At 34.0% G+C, this 25,515-nt stretch overlaps 1 protein-coding gene across 1 annotated transcript; it reads left to right on the forward strand.

The window, feature by feature from the left end:
• Window positions 1-455: 455 nt before the first annotated feature.
• Window positions 456-24,656, forward strand: Sirt7 (sirtuin 7). The gene is made up of 7 exons (XM_071588408.1): window positions 456-646; window positions 790-887; window positions 1,534-1,749; window positions 6,646-6,817; window positions 9,335-9,571; window positions 15,783-15,903; window positions 20,810-24,656. Exons 1-7 carry the CDS (start codon window positions 545-547, stop codon window positions 22,090-22,092), a joined length of 2,229 nt encoding a protein of 742 aa, XP_071444509.1. The 5' UTR covers window positions 456-544; the 3' UTR covers window positions 22,093-24,656.
• The last annotated feature ends 859 nt before the right edge of the window (window positions 24,657-25,515 follow it).

Here is a 25,515-nt window from a genome sequence, read left to right on the forward strand (position 1 = left end):
TATCATCTTCGGATTGGTTTGCTTCGACTAATTCCATTCCGACCGTTCAATTACTTCGAATATGAGTTTGACAGTCTACATTCGAATAGCAGAAATTATTAAAACGCAGTTTAATAATCATGTCATGTTTGAGAAAATATTAAATTTTCGACTTTGTGCAGCCATGAAAATGATTATCATAAAAATTGTTAATTAATTGAGAATATTAAATTATGTGCATGATTACTGTGAAAACACTTGAGTTGCGAAAAATATAAACGTAAAACCTTTCAAAATTAAGAATTAGTTGTACTGGAAATCCATATGCCGTTGGCAAAAGAATGCAAGTTTGGCAAAATTAAATAATTTTATTTCGAGTTCCCAAAATTACATGAATACGACTAGTCATTTGTCGTCGCTCGCTAGGTAGAGCAGAGGCGTAAGCGGCGCTGCGCTTTCAGTGTTTCGGTCATGTTCCGATTTTCGTCGACTGTAATTTCGAGTCTATACAACTATATTACCCTTTGTTGTTTATTTTAAGAGTATATTTGTTTATGGTAATAATATGGAACTCAAGGGTGGATCTGAGTATGGTGTTTCAAGGAGAAAATCGACGACTGAAAATAAATTCTGGATCAAAGAGGAAAGAAGCGCAGCTTACAAACGCGTATGTTTTTAATTGTGTTATAATTATTATGTTATGCTCTATTTACCGTCCAAGTTAAGAATCGCCAGTTTTTATTAATGCTCTAATGCAAAATAAATAATATATAGTCGACGCTTCTTAAACTAATGAGACCTTTCGAACAGGTAAGCAGTATTTTGATGAAGTCGGAGAGTGACAGAAGTGATGAAGAAAAGCAGTTCCTCTTTGAATGTTCAGAAGTCGTGCAAGAGGTCAAAAAGAGGTAGGACGTATACATTTTGGGAGAAATAGTTTAACATAATGATTTATAATCCAATCGTACCACTAATTTCGCTTTTACGTAATTTTTGTGTTTGTTTACTTTTTGTAGAATTGGAAAATATACAACCTTGAGGAGTATATTCGATATATTTCATAATTTAAACTAAAATCATATAAATTAGTACTTCTCTATTTAGTTATATTCCATAATTTAACTTTTAACACCCCTCTCAAGGTATATATATGTGCAATGATATATGGTAATAATATTTATTAGAACGAAATTGTCACATTTCTGTTGTCTTTTTTTCCACATGACATACTCGTGTACATGTTAAAAATTTAAATAACCCAGAAACCTTTATTTGCGAGTATTTTAGGTTGTATTACATATTTTAGGAACAATAATTCTCCGTTGAATGTGTGTAGGTACTTAATATGATTAAATAAGTAACTTGTTATTTAACATAAATTGTGAATTTCGTGGACAGGTTTTTTTCTTTACCAATAAAAGACTTGACCCAATGATAATGTGATTGGTAATGATAGACTAAAAGGTTCATTTTAAAGTGTTGTCTCTACAGATATTCACAAAATGTATTATTTTAATTAGTTTAAGTTTGTTAAATATTTGCTAATTGCCTCAGAATGCAGTCGCGCCAAAGGCTTAAAGAACGCTTGAAAGAGTTTGAAGATCCTCCTGGAGAATTGGCGGAAAAGTGCTCCGCCCTGGCATCGGCTATAAAATTAGCTCGTCACCTTGTTGTTTACACGGGAGCAGGAATCAGCACTGCTGCATGTATACCTGATTATAGGGGTGCTAATGGAATTTGGACGCTGCTTCAGCAAGGAAAAGATATTGGGTAAATTATCTTCCCATGTGGTATCTCGCCTGCTTGAGTAATTGTTTATGTTATTTGAATGAAATTTTTTTGCGTGATATTATCATTTCATTGGGTGTCTTACCTGATTGAGTCATAGTGTACACCATTTAAATTTTTTAATGGGAAAAGGAAAGGGTAAGCATTTAAGTATTTAGGCTACATTTAAATGTCAAACTTAAGTCCTATTTAATAAATAGTCTACTAAGGAACCTAGCAAAAAGTAAAATTGACTTTTTATATATCTGATTATTATTATTAAAATTCATAATTTTGCATAAATAGAATTAGTTTCTGTCTACTAGGTAACATTTTCTTTGATATTGGAATAAATCTTTGACACTCCTACTGAAAAGTGTTGATTTGAGATTTGATAACTTGTATTTGGTTCTACACATTGTCTTCAGTTCATGTCATCTCGGTTCATGTTTGATCACGATGGAGTGCATCCTTGAAGTTGTAGTTTTTGTCATAAATTGCATGTTTTTCATTGAATTAAAACAATAACTAAATACAAAAAGTGTATCACATTAGTCTGACTTATTTTCATTCAATAGGATAAAATTTTTAAACTAAACTTGTTCCTTGATTCAACTTCAATTAATTTAAAGGTTTTCTAGATGTTACTGATGACCAAGAGTATCGGCTTCAATTCTTTATGGTGCATACGTAGGGTGTCTCTTTATATTGAACAGTTTGCAGGTGACATAATTAATCCTACTCAATCCTAGGCAATACCTCACTGATTGTGATGTAGTTTTTTTTGGGTGTGCGTGGGTGCTCTGGATATTTGAATCAGGGATGTTACCATGGATTAAATTTGGATGTCAAATCGTGTGGAGCACCCTTCACTGTATTATTATTCTTAGTCATATACATTTCATTGACCTCAACCTTGAGTTTTTGGCTCATTCAAAAAAATCCTGATGGTAATTTAAGCTCTTCCAACTAAGAACCATTATCTCCTAAAATGAATTCTTTAAAGCTATTTTCTGATTGAAATATTTAATTATTTCAAGGGAAATTATTAAAATTAGAATTATTTCCATTAGAGCTATCAGCACATCATATAGTATGATAAAACCCTGTTAGCCTGGTGTATAATTAGTTTATCCTTAATATATGGTGGAAAAATACCATTAATAATGCTCAGAAGCTTGAAAACAATGGACCACGAGTGCTGTCAGAATTTGCCTCTACTGTCTATCAAACATTTTATTCTTTCTTATAAGTTTATGAGTAATAATAATGTAAATAATGTAAGTTTATGACTATTAGCAGCATATATAATTGAAGGAAGAAACTTTTGTTTCCTGCAAGACTTTTACTAAAAATGACCCAGGTTTCATCATGTTGCTACATAAGCAAGCACACAGCTCTACAATACATAGGTTTGCAAGGGTAATGTGAAAAGTTCTTGGCCAAATGATGAAAATGACAATTCATGTTTTCAAAAAAATTTTGTTTATAAAAATAATCGCCTTTAATATTAGGTAATATATTTCATCCAGCAGTGTTCCATTGTCATTATCCCATCTCTGTAATGTTCTTCCGAATTGCAGCAAAATACTCATCTGCAGCCACAATCGCTTCTTGATTAGATGATAAACATTGACCAGCAGGGAAACTTTTTGAATTTTTGATAGAGGTGGAAGTCCAAGTGTACCAAATCTGGGGAATGGGGTAGATTTTCTAACATTTCATAGGTGAAATCCCTCAATTTTCCCATTGCCTAGACACTTTTGTAGGCAGGGTCATTGAATGAATGAATGTTTGTGTCCAGTTTCATTAGAAAGTTAGAATATTACTCCCCAGTTATTGTTTACCTTTTTCAAGATAGTCGATCGACAGAATTCATTTTGCATTCCAATAAACCAATGTCCATGGATGTCACCGTCTTTGAAGCTGAAAAACTGGCTTCTATCCACTGCATGGTTTGTTAGTTCGATTCTGGTGTGTAATGGTGAATCAATGTTTCATCCATAGTTGCTTATCGTTGCAGAAAATCACTTTAGTTTTTCGTAAAGCACACCAAATACTGTTTGGAAAGTGTTTTTTGAATGCATTTTTGATACGCAATGAGCACTCACAGCACCTATCTTGCCCAATACTTTGTCATGTGCATTTCCTCATGCAAAATATAACTGATGCATTCTTTTGATATCCTCTCAGTGGTAGCAATTTATACACCTTCATACTTGGATCTTCCTAAATCACTTGTTTGATGATTTTTGGTGTGGTAGCTTTTTTTCAGGCATCCTTAGCATGGGTTATCTTGGAGGCTTTCACGACCATATTTAAACAAAGCCACCTATTTCTGCATGGTGAAATTGAATTAGTTGAGTCCCTATATACATTTAAAATCCTTGAATGAATTTTGGTCGCTATTAAACCTTTTACGTAGAATATCATCACTGCATGATACTCGATATTTTCCATTTCTTACAACACATGCAATATAAATGATTCAAGCAACTGCCTACAGCAAACTGCTTGATGGAATGGCTTGGAATTTCACTCAGTTTCTACTTACAGTCATGGCATCATGAGAGAAAAAACTCATGCAAATAGTGATACCATCTATGGGTGAGGCAGAGAACTTTTCAGACCATCCTTGTGAATAGCATTGCACCTCCTCCAAGAATTACTTCTCTTGGAAACCATCACCATTTCATTCATGCTCCACCTCCTAATATCTCTTCAGATGCTAGAAGAGAATTATAGAAAATAATGTACACAATCACATTGCTTGTAATAGTGGTTACTTCACGGAATTAATTGATAAAATTTACAAGAGAAAACTTTCCAAATCAACCTTTTGGCAAAAATGGCTCCTGTAAAGAAGACAAGCACAAATGGCCATAACTCATTTTCCTAGGGAACATCTCAATAAAATTAAAGAACATGTACACAAATTTAATATAGCCTTTTGCAACCAAGAAAGCCTAAGGAACCTAATGTCTTATACTAAGTCAAAAAAAGTCCAAAAACTGTGGAATTGATAAACTACTATCCTGTGACTGCCTTGTAAAGTTCAATGTCCCAAACAGGGAGGAGAACTGAGGAAAGGATTGGAGAGCATAGGAATTGTTTCCTAAGGAAGGATCACATGCCCCTGTTTGCCAAACACCTCATTAAAGAGGAGCACTCAAAGAATGTTGAAAGGACCATAATACACTCTACTACTAAGGAGCCAAGCACATCTCTTTCTTCTTTTCCCTCTTTACTCATTCCCATTGGGCTCACTTCAACCTTGCCTATGCAATGCCCTGTGGCTAATTACCCGTAGCTCATTTCATTTTCTGGCTGAGTGATGCTGTTACATCATCCATTTCTCCACTGTACTATATAAACCTATACCATGCTATATAAAATGTAAGACTGTCTACCTGATGATATCACGTGGTGAAACCATATTAAATATAAGTTGCGTGGAAATCAAAGTTTCTCATTTTGATTTTAGTATGAAAATATTCGGTGAAGTTTCACCAGATAGTGTTGAATTAGCAGTAATAATTTCCCTTTAGATAATAATGTATAGCTTCCCTTGCACAAAAATATTTTGAATGTCCACAGACTTATTTTTAGCATTTATGTGAAATCTTTGAATCGTAGAAAAAATATTTCTACAGTTGAAAGTAGTCTAGTACTTGAATAAAATAGGCCTAAAAATGTAATTGTAAGAGGTGCATTCTCTTTTATGTAGTGTATTTTGCAAATGAATTAATTGATGAAATTAATCCTTTTGTATAATGCTTATTACTTGTGCATCATAGTTTTTTCACGTAAGAATGACATTTTTTGCTTTGGTTTACTTGTCTTACATAAACCAACCATATCACTCTACTTTTAGTGCTACAAATTAGCAGTTTTCCAGATTTCCATTTAGAAGACATATAGTAATCGTAGTCATAAGCAAAGTGGCCTCCAAGAGATTAAGATGTTAGGCATATGGCTTCCTTGGAGAACTCGGGTTGCTATTAAAATTTACTCATTACAGTCACCAGTGTGTGTAAATAATGTGAAAGAAGGTAAAATATTCTCTTGAATCAACTCATTATTTCTGGAACACCTTCTCTTCTTAAGAAGTTCAGCAACAAGGGGATAAAATATTGACATATTGTTCATTTATGAAAATTTAAAGATCTATTGTATTTGAACACGATCTTTCCATGAAGTTAAAGTTGCTTTTCAGTAACTGTTGCAAAAGGACTCGGACTACTAAAGGAGTATTAATTACTAGGATCCAGTTGATTTAATAAATAAAAATTCAAGAATATTTCCTGCTTTTACCCAATCAATCACTTATTGCTAATAATTCTACATCTACATAATACCCCGCAAGCCGCTGCAAGTGCGTGTGGTGGGGGGTTTTAGGTCATCACCCGCAAATTTGGTTACCCTTTTAAAAATTCTTTGTTAATCTAAGCATTCTTGCATGCATATTATATCCAGTTAATGGAATCCAAAATGTTTTTATACTGTTGATTTTAAAAATTGTATCAGTAATTTTATGATGAAAATGTTTACTCATTTAGCAAAATTTTTTTGAATGTGCAGCATCTTTTTAGAGAATCTAGCCATGTCATAAAGTGAGTGCACATGTTCAATAAGGATTTTTTTAGAAATATTGTAATATTAACAATGCTAATGAATTGAAATAGCATTTATGATGACAATAATGAAGTATTTTGTTCTCATGAAAAGGGATTGGAGCTATCTTATTTCTCATACAATGTCATAAATACAAGCTTAGGTAAACAAATATTCTTTATGCCCAAGTAATTGGACTTTTATAGTTTACCTAATTGGAAAAATGTCCATTAATGTAATATTTCATTTAGTTGAAATGTATTAATTTTTTTTTTGACATAACAGGCTTCATGATTTGTCCAGAGCAGAGCCAACATTGACGCATATGGCTCTGTCACAGCTTCAGAGAGGAGGGCATGTTAAGCATGTGGTATCTCAAAATTGTGATGGACTTCACCTTCGAGCTGCTTTGCCTCGTCAGTCCCTTTCTGAATTGCATGGGAACATGTATATTGAGGTAAGTTAAATATGATAGTTTCAGCTTGAGAAGGAAATTGCTATATTCACTGCAAATATACAAACAGGAATTCCAAATTTGAGTCACATATTAAGACAGTTTGTTATCACTATTAACAACTTTAAACTCTCAAATATTGTGTTATTGTCAACAATATTGGAGGAGGATGGCCTTACATTTATCCATTTGTCTCCTAAAGACAGATAAAGAAATATTTGAAGCCATTTCACCAATTCACACCTAGGTATTCATTATTGTATTTTTTTGCAAAATACTTGCTATGGCAAGTACTTTCTTTCCAAATATAGCAAAATCATGAAATTTAAAACTTGCTGTCCCTAAAAAGCCACCAATATCAATTATCAAATAAAATACCTGTCCAAAAATGTGAGAAATAATGTCAAAATAAAACTTTGCATATTCACTTTAAAAAGGAACTTTAATATAACGCAGGTTTCCCTGCTGTGCATCATCATCATATGATGATGCTGCACAGCAGTGAAACCTGGGTCACATTAATTTTTATTTTTCATGTGGATTTACAAAGTTTTATTTTGACATTATTCATCGTGGAAAGATACCATAAATTTACACCTGAAATGATTTATTACAAAAATTTGAGTCTGAACTCCATCAATATTGATTATTTGCAGCAATCTGATCTCTGTGAGCTTGAGGTTGATTTTTGTTTGATGTTCTTCACGCTCTATTAAACTATATTAACGTGAATGAATTTTGACTCTTGTAACCATGTAGAACTATATGAAGTTGAAGCTTTTGAGTGCACACAAGATTTAAGAAATCGAATTCAGGTTCACATTATTATTTTAAGTCTGTTTGACAAATTACAGAGAAAAGTGATGCCAAATAGTTACTTTATTTAAAACCTATTTCTAAAATCAGCACAAAAGCATAAATGAATTGATGATATTATTAAACCTCAAGAAGGCCAAGAGAGCATCATAATTGATGTTTGACACCACCAGTCAAAGGTTTGTGGTTTGATTTTATAGTGCATTCTTTGTCAAACTTTATTGTCTGGTGAAGTCTGACTTTCATGTGGCACATACACTGGTTTTATAACAATTAGCTTTGCAGTTATACATTGATGAAGTTAACCTCATAGAGCATGAGTTCTTGGAGTATATACCTATATTTTATTTCAGTTCCACTTTACATAGCTCACTTGTGGTTCTTCAATCCACATTAAGCTTCCTCAGTAGAGCTCTCCTCTTTAATGTATCAATACAAAGGTTCATTATTCATTCCCTGACCAAGTGTAATTTTTTCTTCAGTCTCACACATCATATAATAACATCCAGGGTGGGTGGAAGCATGTAGCATTAATCATCTACAGTCTGTAAGAAAGTCAAGACTCTCAAGTTTCAGGCTCAATGTCCTTATTATGAGGTAATTGAATTCTATGCAATAAATTAGCTATCATAAGATATATATATGTCAATTTTTGTGCAGAAAAAATTTGGCTGTCTTAGATATACATAATTATTAATTATATTTTTCAAAGTGGAACTTTTTGGCTTTTTAAATCCATAGCTACATCTTGTGTTACATACCGTCATATTAACTTTCAATTTATTGTTGAGTAAGCCAAAGTTGTTTTTAATACCTTGCAGGAAATAATATCTGTATGTATAAAATTTGCCTAAATTGTTATTAAAACTGTGAAACCCTAATCACTTTAAAATGAATGACTCAAAATATAATTTGTACTGTTGTTTCACAATGGTTGTCGGCATGTCAAATTTGTAGTTTAAAATATCATTTACATCAATAATGATTTTATCTAAAGTGAGTAAGTGTTCATTCTGATGTTCGTACTGGAAATTGTTTTCCTAGATATCTAAGGACTTATGTTTTGTTTTCATCTTAGGAGTATATGTAGGTATAATGAAAAATTAAACATATTATTGTAAATATTAGTACATGGGGTTATATAAATTTAGTAGTGAGTCAATTAATAGAAATAAATGTAAAGATTTAATATGTTGGAAAATTTATGACTTAATCAATGGGCAGAAATAAAATAGAATCAATTGAAAGAGAGGATGACCATAGTGAATATAAGAGTTAGTGAAGTAAACTATGGGTTCATGGAAAGTAGCATAATTGTGAAGGAGCATTAATCTGGGAAGAATTTATAGGGTTTGCTGCCTGTATTTGGTTGTGGTTCTGAAGTTATTTGATAAAACTAAAAATACTATTTGGGATATATTCGCTGAACAGTGTAACATTCCTTCAACTAAAACCAATGAGATGAGCTAATAAGTGCCGTCTGTTCGCTGAGCATTGTAAATAATAATAACTTCATTGTGAAAAATAAGGAAATAATTTTTTTTTCAATTTCATCAATGGAATTATAAAATCAGCAGTTTTGCACGAAAAACTTTTCAAAAAAACTCAGCTGGAAGGTGAGGGCAAGTATGTATTACATGTATAATTTTTGATTAATTTAGTTAGAGTTTCTCAGTGAAAGGTCATCAATTTTGGTATTTATAGGTATGTAGGAATTGCAACCCCCCAAAGGAATACTGGCGCCTGTTCGATGTTACGGAGCACACTGGCCGATTTGCTCATAATACTCGCCGCAGGTGCTACACTTGCCTTTCCCCTCTGGTGGACACCATCGTTCACTTTGGTGAAAGGGGAACTTTAGCGTGGCCCCTGAATTGGAAGGGGGCATGTGATGCTGCTGATGCTGCTGACACGATTCTTTGCATTGGTTCCAGCCTCAGGGTATGCAAAACATTTGGCAGTATTTCTATGAGTGTGGAAACCTCAACAGCTGCTAAGTTGTGGAGGAACAGTACACACTTCTAATGTTTTATTGTAATAAATGAATGATGAAACAACATACTGTTTTTCCCAGCCCTTGAGATGCCTTTTTTTGCTACTAAATATGCTCTAAAATCAGCTTGTTTCTTACAAACCGGGGGTTTACCAGAATAAGAGAACATCGACCAATAATACACAAGCTGATTCACTGGGAAAAACTATTTTATAAAGTATTTGTTCCTCAACAGGAATAGGAAATGGCGGCCTTTATTACAGGTTTAAATAATGGCACTGTTTTTAGGCAGTAATAAGCAATAGAGTTTTAATATTTCCTTGAAAGTACTTCCTAAAAAATCCCTGGCGATATTGCCCCATTGCTAATACATAGGGCAAGGAAATTCAGTATATATACTGAATATATATATATAAATATATATATATATAAATATATATATATATATATATATATATATATATATATATATATATATATATCTACCAATTCCAATTTTAAATAAATTATATAATCTTAACAGAGGTCATAGAGGGTCCTGTGAGTAGAGCCCTGAGCTACTGACCAGAGAACCCAGGTTTGATTGACATTTCTGGGTGCCCTCAGCTTTTTTCCAAGCGGTGTAATTTATTATTTAGGTGGCAGATATTCCTGGGAGACCATTGGCAGCACAGGAAAAGAAACTGGTCCCCATGCTATGATTTTTTGAATTTCTCGAGTCATGAATGACTTAGTACTAGGTGAGCCCTACTCATACCTATTAAACCAATTTTAAGGTAGGTAACTAGGTATTTTGGTTTTTCTGTCATTTTTTTACCAGAGCTCCATCATCTCTAGGCACAGAGGTGTGATAAATCATATCAAATCCCTGGGTTGGAATTACCATCTGTTGACTACAGTTTTTATTACATTAAATTGACTACATTCTCAACTGGATATCAAGCATATTCTAGTTTACAGATATAATTTCAGGTGTTTTAGGTTATGAACATACTGTCGGAGTCAGATGTTTGAGATGTGTATGATACTATAGTCAGCCTTTCTGTTCTAACCTAATTGGGTGATGCTGAGGACATGGGTCAACTGAGTGCATAGCAAAACAGCATTAATTTTAAAAATAAAAAGGTTATTTGTGATTCCAATGATTCCTAATGTATGGATAAGATTAATTAGTTGATAAATATGGACATGGAAGCATTTTTTAGTGTTAATTTCAACTGCACTGACTTTTAACCAGTGGAACTGGTGGATTACCCCTACTGCCTTGTTTTCATTGCCCACTTTGCGCACTTAGCATACTGCAATTCATAGGTAAAATTTAGTGATAACAATGTTCCTTTGGGTGAATTTTTATAACTGGGTAAACATAGAAACTCAGGTTTGATGATTTTCAGCCAGCAGTTTTCTAATATATGAAGAATATATATTCTTACAGAGTGGATGCTAGTATATGTTGGTCATCAGAACCTAAATGAATAGTTGGTGTAATGTTAGCCTGATAGAAAAATTATAAGTTAAATTTGAAGAGATGTAGATAATAATACGGGAATGAGATGGTATTATCCACCTCTCTAGTGCTTATACTTTCTGATAATCATTCATTTAAGACTGATCTGAAACTTCTCGGCCTGATTATGAAAATGGCAATTAACGTTTTTAAAAAATTTTATTTTTCTGCATAATCACCATTAATATTAATACAGTTCATCCAGTGGTGTTCTAGTGTCATTATCCCATCTCTGTAGTGTTCTTCCGGAAGTGCTGAAAAGTACATGTGACAGTCAGTAATGAGGGCAGAAACCTTTGTGACATTAATGAGAGAATCAGAGGGTATTAATAATTTTTGTTCTGCAGAGTCATCTAAATATCTTAAGTGAGCTTGTGAAGGGTACATACTTATACCAATAGTTGTAAAAGAAAATTGTTGGTTTATGTATATAAGTTCAAATGAGCCAGTTAACAGAAATACTTTTTTCTTGTAGTGAATACTAATGCTAAAGGGGTCAGCAGTACAGACCCTTTTTACTTGAGTATCATCAGAATACACCTGAAATTGAGTCAAATGTTCTGGCAATTGTTGGTATATTTGCAATACTATAAAACAGGTGCAATAATCATTTTAGCTTAAAGATAATTTTGAAAATGTCATAGGACACATCTTCCTTAAATGAACTTCAACACTTGTCATATTTTTCTTTAGAAGACTATTCAAGGTTCTTCTGACCGAGTATAAACATGGCTGCTGGATGCCTGCCAAGGAAATTGATTTTTTTAACAGTATAAGTACAGCATGAAGATTTTCTTCTAAGACAATAATGTAAAACTAATTACTTAATATTTTACCACTCCAAGTGAAAAAAATGAGAATAAATTTTAATTGAAATAGCGGGTAACAGAATTGAAAAAAGATGTTGTTTTTATTTATTAGTTTTCAAATGATTTCATTTATAAGTCTCTACCATGAAAAAGATCTGAGAGATATCAATATATATTTAATGATAAAGGCTCCTTTCTGCAATGCCAGGTCAGAGTTCTTGCTTTTAAATTGGTAACAATTGGATATGTTGGTGGGTATTATGGAGACTAGTATGCTTATCATATTGATACATTGTCTTCTATTTAGCATTTTTAAATTTAGTTAAGTGATATTACCAGTCAATATTTCAGATATGTTGGGTCCGCGAAAGTTCATGGAAGTTCTAGAAGAAATAATAGAGAAAAATTTCTACTGGTGCATCAGATTTTATCCCTCAATGTGGGCTCGAATGTATAATGTATTGTCATCCTCTAATTGCATGTCAGAAGAACAGCAGAAGAATTTTCTTGATGTAAGCCAATATATTGTATTCATTCACCCTGTATTGTTAATGGTAGTTATTGAATATTTAGCTGATAAGCAGGTCTTACAGAATAATATTATTGATATCTTAGGAATGTAATATCAATTAGAATATAATTTTCACTAAAAGTTTCTGCTCTGTGCTTGTGTCGGTTTTTTCAGAAGATTATTACAATTCTACATCTTTTATTTATGATATATTAATGATACAGTTGTTAGGTGTGCTAAACCTGTAGTTCTAATTGGCAAGATATTATTCTGAATGTTTCAGAAATTTTTGTAGTTGCTGAGTCAATTAGTTTGGTTTTGTGTGTAGGGAGTTCAAGTTCAGTACACCCATCTGTCAAATTAGATTCTGAGTTGTCAGCCTCCGCCATCTTTCTAAGGCAGTGGTCAACAAGTGTTGTCTGAAAAGTTTCAGACCTCAACATAAAGATTGCAGCACTCTTCAACAAAAGTTAGGGAATGTTTGCATGTGCATTGAAAGATACTCACCAAACTTTCAGCCATTTTGGACACTTGTTGTTTTACAATCATTTGGCTGAGTCGTGAGGGTTTTTGTGAAAATGGAAAAAAGTGAGTATTAGCTCTCATTAAATATTTGTTTTTGAAAGGCAATACACCTACACAAATCAAAGATAAGTTGGGCGCTGTGTATGGGGACTCTGCAGCATCATTTAAAACTGTGAAATTTTGGGCCAAAAAATTTAGAGGTGGCTGTAGCAGATGGACTGACGATGAGCGTTCGGGATAACCAGAAACTGCGACAGCCACCAATAACATCGAAAAATTTCACCAAATGGTACTGTACGACTGTTGGATTAAAAGGTCAGAGAGATATCAGAGGCTACAGGATTATCAAAAGAATGCATTTGTCGCATATTGTTCGAAGAATTGGACACAAGTAAGCTATCTGCTTTTGCTCACAATGGACCAAGAATGCATTCGAACGAACATTTCCAAGGCTCTGTTGAAGCGGTTCAAGTGAAGCGAGTTAGATTTTTTGCATCAAGTCATTACTGTAGATGAAACTTGGATCCAGTGCTACTAAACTCCTGAGATGAATGAACAGTCAAAAAGTTGACTGCAAAGGGTGAACCTGCTCCAAAAAAGGAGAACATGGTTCATCTACATCTACATAATACCCCGCAAGCCGCCGCAAGGGCGTGTGGCGGGGGGTGTTAGGTCACCAACCGTAAAAAAGAAAAATACCACATGCAAAAAAACAACACGGGAAATTACACCCACAGCAGCGCACACACTCATGCAAAAATCCCTTCATCCAATACTCATGCAAACACATATACCGCAAAACAACTAAAAAACTGCACCCCATGATGCAGCACGAAAGCCATCCTACAACACGGAAGCCAGGACACAACAAGCAAGAAATTGCATCGGCTAGGAAGGTGATGGCGACTGTTTTTTGGGGTAGTCACGGAATTGTGTGCATGGGTTGTCTTCTAAAAGTTAATAGGAATAAAACCATTTATTGGGATGAGATTGAGACTAAATGGCCCCTTCTCCAGCCAAACCCCTCTCTAAAAGGGAAAACAATAACAGGAGAGTATTGAGCATCGTTACTTGAAAATCTGAAGGTAGAAGTTGCGAAACAAATCTACCACGTTTGAAGAAGAAGAAAGAGTTTTTCCATCAGGACGACACACCTGCTTACTCTCTGGCATCGCCTTTGCTAAAATTCATGAATTGCATTTCGAAATGGTTAACCACTCACCGTATTTTCTAGATCTGATCCCCAGCAATGTTTTTCTGTTTTATAATCTTGAAGTTTTCCTTGGAGGACAGCATTTCATCAGACAAAAGATAATCGCATACCTATATGCCTATTTCATTGAGAAAGACTCCTACTACTGTTTGGAAGGGTTAAAAAAGAGTATCGACTTAAAAAGAGACTATGTTGAAAAATAAATTTGAAGAAAAAATGTCTTGTTTACTTTTTAGGTTGGAAACGTCTTTCACTGCCCTCATAGATAGCATGAAATAAAACTTTCCCATGTGATTTTATCAATAAATGAAAATTCTGTAGTGTTTAATGTCCATAATATTGACAGTTGGTTTCTTTCCGAAGTATTTATCATTCTATCAACCACATGGAACCATTCTTATTGCATGAAGTCATCAGTAAATCTCTCATTTTTATCACTCATTGCCTTAGCTTAAAAACCAAAATGTTACCAATCAACCATTTAATTTTTGAATTTTGCTTTGTTGATCCTATAATTTTTATCTGGAGATCATGAAAACTTCAGAATAAATAACTTGCACTTGGGTTTGAAGAGATAGAATGTCATTCATATAATTGTCAGTGGAACTTGTACAGTGACGCTGATAATTATATCCAGATATCAATTAATAACTGTTAGCCTAGAAATTCCTTTTCACTGTGATCACTTGATGCACACAGGTATATCAATGTATTATCAATGAGAATATGTATGAGGCTGGATTAATTCCTCTGATTAACTCATTGTTACATCATGATATCTTTGATAAAGAATATTACTATTGATTGAAGTTTATTTTGATGAGGTATTTTAAAAGTTTAAGATTTTATCCCAAAATTACTTTAGTCCTTCTTTCCCATACTTTGCGCTCAATTTTGGGGATTGTAAATTTTCTTTAGGCATTTGAAATTTTTTTAAATGGCTGTGGCTCCTGTGATTTAAATGGTAGTTATATTGTTTAGTGATTCCCCTTATAGTAAATGGATCCGACCTCTAAAGTTGATGTGCAAATATTATTTTCTTATCCATTGAAAGATAAAGTTAGGTGATTTATTATGTTATCGGTGTTATAATTCATGGGTCATGGATCATCAAAATTTATGATATTTAAAAGTTCTGTTGAATTTTGTTTGACACAACATTTGAATGATAATCATAATTTTTTCAAGTAATGGGACTCGTATCTGTCTGAAATAGTTTTTATTCCTTTAAGTTTAATATAATTTTGGTTCATTACAAAAAATATTTTTTAATTTGAGATTTTGAAATTGCATTGTAAAATTTCAAATTGAGTATTATAGTATTTAATTAATCAGTCATTGTATTCTGTCTACCCAAAGCATCAACTCACTTGGTGGTCATCTGAAGTAGTTGAATGAAATATTTCATTTGCAAATTTGTTGCATATTGTGGAAGATGTGGTTGGTGGAATCTTTCCTTAGGTTGAACAAGGTAGTCAGAGCATGAACTCCTAAGTGACGAGACTCTGTGCTCTTAGCTAAAAGTGTTAAGACACTGCTAGTCAGTTGCCAGAGGAAGGTTTCAGAATTTTTTTCATTTTTTTCAAATTTGCAGGTGTTAAAGAAATATCCTTGGCTTTGGTGCATGGACAAACCAGTGAAAAAGAGGCCCAATCTTTATATAGTGAATCTTCAGTGGACCCCAAAAGATGAGCAGGCAACGTTGAAAATAAATGGTAATTATATTTAAGGGCTTTTTCAGTATAAGGATAACCTCAAGCAAGGTAATGTTTTTATTCTGAATTGCCATTTAAACTTTGTTTTTTCCCATCATTACATTAACTGATTCTTCATGTTTTTCAGAAATTGCTTTTTTATTTTCTACTTTACACAGTATGCTTTTAATTGTAAAGAATATGTGATTGGGTATTCATATTTGTTTTTATTCCATGTTTCAAAATCATTAATGCACTTTGATAGCTGGGTTTTATATAAAAATGATGGTAAATTGGGGTAGAATATTGATGCTTCTCTGCAATGCATCATTCAAAAGTAAAGTATGTGAACTTCTTTTCCTTTGGGCCTATAGGCTGATACTAATCTCAACTTTAGTCATCAGCCTTATAGCATATGAGACGTTTTATTTCTCTCATGCATATTTGTCATACATTTTACTCTTCCTTCAAATTCACTATTTATGAGCTGGCGTAGTAATTTTTAACCCCCTCGATTCTTATGGAATATATTTCAAGTTACTACATGCTTTACAGTCGGTATTGACTTAACAAGAGATTTGATGAGACAGGGATTGGCTACATGTGACTCTATAGATTGTAATACTTTCTTGAGTGATTGTTTTCTCTATATGTGAAAGTAAATGTGATATATTATGATTTAAAGTTTTGCTAGTATGTTTATCATGTTGATAACAGATTATATTATTCTACATCTACATCTACATAATACCCCGCAAGCCGCCGCAAGGGCGTGTGGCGGGGGGTGTTAGGTCACCAACCGTAAAAAAGAAAAATACCTCATGCAAAAAAACAACACGGGAAATTACACCCACAGCAGCGCACACACTCATGCAAAAATCCCTTCATCCAATACTCATGCAAACACATATACCGCAAAACAACTAAAAAACTGCACCCCATGATGCAGCACGAAAGCCATCCTACAACACGGAAGCCAGGACACAACAAGCAAGAAATTGAAACATCACTACCACATGAAAATGCACCACGAAACACTCTACCCCCAAAGAGTCTCTAAAAGGCAGGGAATGCGACCCAACGTTGCAGGTAGCAGGAATTTGCCCCCGCGGCAAATATTTTATTCATAAAAGATGATGAAATAAATATCATTATATTGTTAGTGTGTTGTGGAATTTGACTCATCCAGTCACTCACTCATGTGTACTGAAATATGAAAATTTCTCTGTACAAAAAATATTGACTTGAGGCAGGATTTGAACCTGAATCCCTTAATTTCTGGCCTAGTACTTTGGCCAGTTAAGCCACCAAGGCATCCCCTTGCAATGCTATTTTCTCAGTGATTTAAAGGATGAAAGTGCTCCAACAGTTTACCATGCATAAAATGTCACAAAGGAGTAATATTCATACTCTTACATTGCAAAATTTTCACGTTTATGAGCACAAAACCAGGTGACTGCTGAAGTTACTGTTTTTGAATTTCTACTGTTTCTTTGTAATTGTCCAAAGCAGGAACTAATTTAATTTTTGTTGCCTCTGGGGTAACTTTATGGAATTTGCATAACAAAGAAAGTGGAATTACAAAGTCAATAATTTCATTTCATATCAATGAGAAACTAATGTCTTTAAAATATGGTTTTAATGTCTTAAACTGTGGCACAAATTATATGACTATGATTACTTTATGGCACTGTAATAAGGTAAATTGCCAAAGCACCTTATGCTTTTATAAACTGTAAATTGATATTGTGAGAGGATGACTCAGTAACTTAACTGGATAAAAGATATTTGCACCATGACATTCTATTTATTGCTTATAAATATCATCAAATTAACTTCACTTATATTTGATGGATTCAGTTGTAAAACATATATTTTGTCTTTACCATGAACCAGTCTTTATAGCATGTTAATTCTATAAATTATTTGCCATGGGTATTTTATATAATCATTGTGCTATCTTGGTGCTACAAAATATAAAATTACATGCAAAATTAAACTTCAGATATGCAGAAAGGATGGTGGCAGATTTGAAGTTTTTCTACTTTTGTAAAAATATTCTTGTACCATATATCCCAGTACATATGATACTCTTTTTTGCTCCAAAATGTGCTTTAATATCAGCCTGCGTTTTTTGAGATGGGGGTGTATGGATATAACTTAGTCATATGAGTGCCTGTCAATTGGCTACAAAAATACTTGCTCTGAGTATGAAATATTTTTTCCCCACATCAGAAATAGAAAATGGTTGTTTTGATTCCAAATTACGTTAATTTAGTGGAGCCTGCCTTAATGAGTTAACCTCAGATTGTTAGCAATTTGTATAATGAGCAAAAATATTGTGCCCAAGATTTACTCTCTTAGCAAGCGGCATTTTGCATAGTGAGTGACCAGGAGGGGGGATTCCTGGAGTGATTACACTAGATGCTTATGTTTGTGTTTAGCACAAGTTCCCCTAGCATCATAGTGTTGCTAGTGATTGGACGTTTGTTCAAACTTTTGTTCGGGCATGTTATTTGTGAATTTTTGTGCGCAGTTTAATAATATTTTTTAAATTGTTTAGAAAATGTCCCCAAAGAAAGCCGCAAGAAGGCAGTCATTAGAGATTAAAAATTACAAATAATATGCCTTTTACACAGGCAGTCACCTGTGCCAAAGCTTGAACTTTTTTGAGAATTTGAGGAAAGACAAAGGTGATGAATGATTTAAATTGTTCAATGCCAAATTGAGTAGGTTCAGGCATGATATGGTGGAATTCGAATGTAATAAAGAACGGATAGTGGCAGTTTTCCACTAGATAAGATTTATTGTACGACTGAGTGTCGATGTATTACAGCATCTTCAGGTACCAAACTGAAGTCAAATGCTGTCTTGTATACAATTTTAGATTCGGGTTGTAGAGGGTGGATGTAGCAGAAAAGGAGGGAGGGAAGAGAGGGGACAAGTTAATGTAGGATTGCAAGTAATAAATCTTATCTAGTGGAAAATTGCTGCTATCCATTCTTTACAGGGTATGGCAGTTATCTCCAGACAAATTTCAATTTGAGTTTCCCGCCATATCTTAGTTCCACTGGAAGTCGCGGTTGGCGTTCTTGAAAGCTATAGGCATCTAGTAAATAGTCATAACCTAAAAATGGCCTAAATGTTACTTACAAGTGCGCTCAGTGAAATTGTTCGATTCTTTGGGTACCCCAGACCAACTGGTTACGATTATGTGGTTAAGTATAATGCCTCTGAGAAGTTTGGGGAAGCTTTCGCTAATCAGGCGAGGAAATGCTCAGGCACTGATTTCAGAGGAATTTTGCAAATGTTTGCGAATTTGAAAATTTTGAAGAATGTCATGAAACCCTGTATTTAACTGTGGCCTCGGGGAGACAATATGTCTTTCAACAGGATAGTGCACCAGCTCATACGAGTCATTTAGTCATTAACTGGCTCTCAGATAACGTTGACATGTTCTGGTCAAAGGAGTTCTGGCCCCGGAATAGCCCGAACTTGAACCCCCTCGACTATTATATTTGCAGCGTAGTCAAAAGAGTTACCAATATCCCGCTATCGTAGCAGCATTCACGAATATAGACAGCACTGTTTTATAGAGTGCGTGCGATCAATTCAGAATAAGATTGGAGGTGGTCATTGCAGCTGAAGGGGTTATATTGAGTAATGCTACTCTTGATAGATACCACTACTTGTATGTAAAAGGATTTTCTTATTCATTTGTATTTTTACTTAATACATTTGCTTTTAAACAAAAGTTTCATTTGTGCCGTACACTGCATAATGTTCAATGCCATTTCTGGCTAATCCTAGGATTTTAAATGATGAGCAGGTGTTCACAGTGTTACTTTAATGAGCAGTAGATTTTAAAAAAAAATTTTTGAAGTTCCTACTTTGGAAATGTATTATTGTTGGTGACCTTTGTCTCTATTTCATAGCAGTAAATAAATAATGGTAATAGGTTATAAAAGGTGGATTTCAACCTATTCAAAATAGCTCTACAGTGATATCCAGGCTTCTCTGTGCTGCACTGTGAGCAAACAAGTATTTGGTACTATTGTGTTGTCAATACATCTTCAAAGTAGAAACATGAAATTTCAGTAATGTATCCTTGCATCATCATTTGTCTGAGAAGTAGCATAAGACGAATGGACATACTTCAACTATGAGATATAACTCAATGACGTTTCCTGGATTAATCAGTTTGCTGTAATTTTTATATATGTGATTCATATATTGTTTTTATTGTGAATCAAATAGATAAAAAGTTGACCACAACATTAGTAGTAGTTTTAAGGAAGGTGAGCGACAGACAAGGTCATTTGTACCATTAGGGATGGATGGCAAAGAAGGAAGTGCGGAGAGAAATGCGGCGTTGTCATTAGATTACTCTTAACAAAAGGCACCAAGGGGTCTGCAGTTTAACGTCCCATCCAACGGATGATGTACTCACTCAAAGTGCTCTCCACAAAGCACCTCAAGCAGGGATCAGGATACCACTGAAAAATATCTAATGCCTACAGGATGCAGACCTGGACCCTCTTGGTGGGAAGTCAGCACATTTGCCCCCACACCGTCTCGATCCCTGACAGCAACTTTACCTACTGTATCTAGTCATACTGTTAAAAGCTATGTTTGGACACTTTGATGGTTATAAATCAACATCTGAAAATTATTGTGGAGTGTAACAGCATTTAGTCAATTCCTTAAATATTTTTGAAAATCTTTTATTGCCGTTAAGTCCTGTTGACAGGCATAGTATGATGTAAGCTTAGTTACCTATTGTGCCATCTTTGTCAAGCAAATCATTTTTTTATCTTGAAGTATTTGTTTCTTTCCTGGTGTATAATGTAGTCTTCACTCTTAAATTACAAATTTTATTTTTTTCATAATGTAGATAATTCAATCTAATTTGTTGATTGTATTTTAGGCAGGTGTGATGAAGTAATGAAGCAGGTGATGACACATCTGCAGATTCCAATTCCTTGTTATGATCGTTTACGAGATCCAATATTTGCTCATGCAACGCTGCTTCATCCTCTAGAAATGCACACCACGTCAAGGCCTGCTTTGCAACCTTCTTTGGTTGAGGAAAAGTCTCTCTTGGATGAAGATAAAAAATTTATTTCTGCAACTGAAATTAGTGCACCTGTTAAAACTGAAAATATTTCTTCCTCTAATACCAAACGGATTCAAAGTACAAATATTGGTGATGATATTAAGTACATAATTGGTAATCAAAATACAGTGGCTTTAAATGTCAGTGGTGACAGCCGTGTGTGTAAGAAGAATGAAGAGGCTGCTGAAAACGAAAATTGTTATACATCAGTATTAGCTAGTGAAAATGGTGAAAAATCTTTTAAGAAAGAGAATGATGAATGTTCAGAAAATAAGGCTGATTCTAGTGCTACATGTTTATTAATAGGTCCCTGTAGTAACATTTTAGGCAGTGAGTCAGAAAAAGTAAGGAGTATTAAAAAAGAAAACAGTGAAGCATCTCATGTTACTGTCTGTGGTGATATAAACAAATTTGGTCTGAGCAATAGTCCTGAAATTGACATTATTGCAGTTGTCATGAAAAACACATTAGGGAATAAAAAAGGAAAAATGCAAGATACTGATAGCCTGATATCTCAGTCCAAGAACGTAATTGATGTTTCAAGTTCAGAAGATGGACCTACAAAGAACAAAGGTGAACAGCAAGCCAAAGTTCCCAAGTATACTAAAAACAAATGCAAGGTTTTTGAAAGTGATGCAGATGTAAATAGGGATCATAAGTTTAGTCATGGGATAGTGGGGAGGCCTGTGGTAAATGGTTCTATTCCTGCCAGCAGTGATTCAACAAATAGTTTTGGAGCTGGACTATGCCACTACTGCAGGGCTCAGCGAGGTTCATATCGTTGTTTATACTACGTCCGTCGTGTGCCTGTATTTGCCAATCTTACTGGGGACAGAGATAAGACTCCTGTTTGTGAGTGTTGTGAGCAGGTAGGTGTGCTGGGGTCTTCAAAAAAAAGACGAAATAGTTCTAACAAGGATAAAATTGTGTGTAAGGATGAGGAGTGTGATGATAATTGTGAATCTCCCAGTGAGGAATTACAGCCAGAAACAAAAGAATATAACTCAGTGGATAATTCATCCTGTCCAACTGTTTTAACAAATCCAGGATGGTTTGGCAAAGGCTATAGAAAGCGCATGAAGAAGAAAAGATAGGTGCTAATATTTGGGCATTTACTAGGAAGTAACTTCAAAGTGGATGGAATATTTTTATGCCTAATACTTTGAATGAGGTTGTGGGGCTCTGACCCATGAAATGAATCATGGGCCATCTCATTGAATTGTATTTTATCTATTTATGTGTGTTATATTTGTACATATTTGTATTTCTTATTTTCTATGTACTACAACTGCCATTTTTGTGAATACTTCATAATTTTTTAAATTTTATTTACACTCGATTCTACTGTGAAGGCAACTAATAGTGCAGAACATCCTTTTTAATATAGTGTAAAGATGTAGTAAGGAACCTCATTATTTTAATATGCATTAGCTTTGCAGTTGGAGTATACTGTGCTGTTTAAACTTTTCCTGTTCCTAATGCTTGCTCATGTTTCTGTTTGCACCCGAGTCACATTTTCATGTGCAATACAGTTAAAAATATTGATATTTCAGAGTATGGTATTATGCAACTTGGCTGTGTTTTTATAATTAATATTTCTTCTGCAATGTTTATCATGTTGGTTGATTTATTCTGTTTATCATTTTATTAATGAATCACATGAATATTGGCGGAATATTCTTCATTGTCTTATTATGTAATTTTAAGTAGACAAATTTTAATTGTTGTTCCATCCAGTCCACATAAATTTTATTAGCCAGACTTAGATGTGGAAATTTATACATTCCATTAATGTACGGAGTTGGTATTTTATCTTACAGAAATGCAAGAAATAGCATTGTGTTCTTTGAAGTATTTCACTGTGTCAATATTATCAGCAATGGTACATGTGTGATGATGCAGCAAAAGCTGTTGAAGGTGGAAATGTAAGGGATCATGTAATATTTCTGAAATAGCATGTAGGTTTTCCATTATAGGTTTAAACAGCTTTTGCTACACATGAATATATAATTATCCATCATACCCATCAATACATAATTACTACATATGTAACATAAAAGGCAAAGCATTACAAAAAGTTATTTCCAGAAGCTTTCAAATTTGAATGTTCTTTCTCCTGTGATTTTGGCATGAAGCTGAAAGCCCTAACTATATCATACAATAATATTCTTTATTTTTCTTTGGATAATGTTTAAAATGGGAATGCTACTCAATATAATATAATGTATTTCCGGTTCCTAAAAGTCATCTTCCCCAAATCTTAGCTTCCAAAAATCGCATATGATTTTATTCCATTTATTTATTGTTGTTACTTTTGCAAGTATAGGCAAGGGCATTGCTATTTAAACAAGCATAGTAAATTTCTGTACCCACACAAAGACAATATATTTTAAATTCATAACTCATAGAACTCCTAGACAGCAAACTTTACACCTGAGGAAATATAGTTGGTGTAATTAGAGATGCATGAACCCTAGAATGCTTATTTCTCCAAGCCCTTCATAACTTTCTGTCCGAAAGATTATTACTTTTCTCAGTTCTTCAGCATAGCAGTGCTCCTTTCAGTACAACGTGATTAGGCCTAAACCAGTAAAACTAAATAAATCAACAAATCCTATTAAAATGTAGACTCATTATCTTTGAGAAGAAGAATGATCCAATTATTGTTTATTTCTGTTGGCATCATGTAATGAATGTAAAAGTTTGAATTGTTCTCCTGTGTTTATTTAATATGTGTCCTACTCAGTTGCTGAAAAATTGTAATATTTATGAAGATGCTCAAAGTTGCAAAGATCTGCTGGTGCTTCCTCTTGGGAATGATGTTGAAGTAACATATAAATTTCTGCATTCATCATATGAAATTAGGAGACATTTCTGATAAATGGAGCATTATTTTTATTGCAGATTACAAGTTGTTGAAAGTTCAGTTCAGAAAATTCAGTTTTGAAAGGAAACAATTGGCTCATGGTAATTTCAAATCATGAACTGTATAGTTATTTAGTTGTGGAGTCACCTATGTTTGCATTAATGTTTTTTACACACTGTATAAATGTTGAATGTCAAAAGCAGCAATTTTTCTACCAAAAAGAATTTTTGGGTTCGGCATGCATTGATGTTGCTAGGCTTGCATTTTTTATCTCTTGAAAACACTATTTTATTTAATGTTACTGATTTCCTAGTAGGCTACTCACTCCTCACCTCAGCTAACAAAAATGCAGTCAGGTTCATACCATAATTCCCTGCAAATAGCTCTGCTCGGGATAAAGTGTGACCTTTTGAAGAAACAAGACAAAAGATCACCAATCATGTATTTACAGTAAGCTATCCAAAACTAAGTCAGACTACCTCAAAATATTTCTGTTTAAAAATTGCGTTTTTCACAATTTCTGTCCTCAAGACTATTTTTTGTGGAAGAAGTGTCGATGCTTTCCGTCCACATCTTACTCATTCTGCCTCTTGGAGAGCAATGCAATCATTATATGTTTAGATCTTATTGCTTCCAGCTTTTCTTGGTTTCCACCATGGTCTTTCCACCTTTGACAGTGTTTACTGTAAAATGATTTTTTAGTCATGAGAATTTCATGTTTAAATACTAAGTGTTTAAAGTTTGAAAGGAGTTTTCCCTGTATTTTTTATATTTTTTCCTGAAATTTGAATAAAAATGAGTATGATTTGAATTAATGATAGATCACTTTATTGATGGAGAATTCACATGAACGTCTCATGTTCCTCTTCTGTTATTGCTTTAAAGATGCTCCTTCCAGGTCCTAACCACTGTTTTCAGTACGTGAGAATATTCTTATATCATAAAATGGTGTAGTACTAGTTATCTATTGTAGGCCTGAAACCATCAAAGTTTGCCAATTTGTGTGGTTATCATTGGCACCAAATATCTATTGATTTTTTTGATATTTGGATAAAACAAACATGGATGTGTGGGAGATGGTGATAAGTGTACCGATTCTAATCAGTTAAGGTCAATGTACTCATAATAAGCATGTTTAGTGGAGTTATTGGCTCACTGGCAGTGAACATCAAGTGTTTCTTTTTACTATGTGATTCTCTTTCCATATATATACCAGAAGGCCATGCACCTGCAGTCCCTGGTTGTGGTTTGCATTCACCCCTAATTCTGGGTAAATATCGTTGTAATAGTTATTAGAGGAGGTGACAATTGGCTGAGGCCATTTGCACCATTAAGGTTAATAGGGCAGGATTTTAGGGAAGAAGGGTGGAATGAAATCCAGTGTCAGCATTAGTGCACTCTTGATCTAAGGCACTAAGGGGTTAACAATATAATATCCCATTTGACAGATGGATTACTCCACTTGATGTGCTCATCAAATATCACCCCAAGTAGGGATTGGGATACCTCTTGAAAAATCCTGCCACCTCTGAAATCAAACCTGGGTCATTGGGGTGGAAAGCCAGTACAATAGCTGCAACACTATCCATACCAGCACATTTACCTAGTTACCCTTGCCCTTTAAAATCTGGGCAATGTGGCAGTAATTATG

The sequence above is a fragment of the Hetaerina americana genome, unplaced genomic scaffold (assembly GCF_022747635.1).
Source record: "Hetaerina americana unplaced genomic scaffold, ioHetAmer1.1.p SCAF_3, whole genome shotgun sequence".
Classification (NCBI taxonomy): domain Eukaryota; kingdom Metazoa; phylum Arthropoda; class Insecta; order Odonata; family Calopterygidae; genus Hetaerina; species Hetaerina americana.

Coding starts and splice junctions, on each gene's coding strand:
- Sirt7 (XM_071588408.1), top strand. CDS start 545: ATGGAACTCAAGGGTGGATCTGAGTATGGTGTTTCAAGGAGAAAATCG. Junction 1,750..6,645: donor CAGCAAGGAAAAGATATTGG/GTAAATTATCTT, acceptor TTGACATAACAG/GCTTCATGATTTGTCCAGAG. Junction 6,818..9,334: donor ATGGGAACATGTATATTGAG/GTAAGTTAAATA, acceptor TGGTATTTATAG/GTATGTAGGAATTGCAACCC.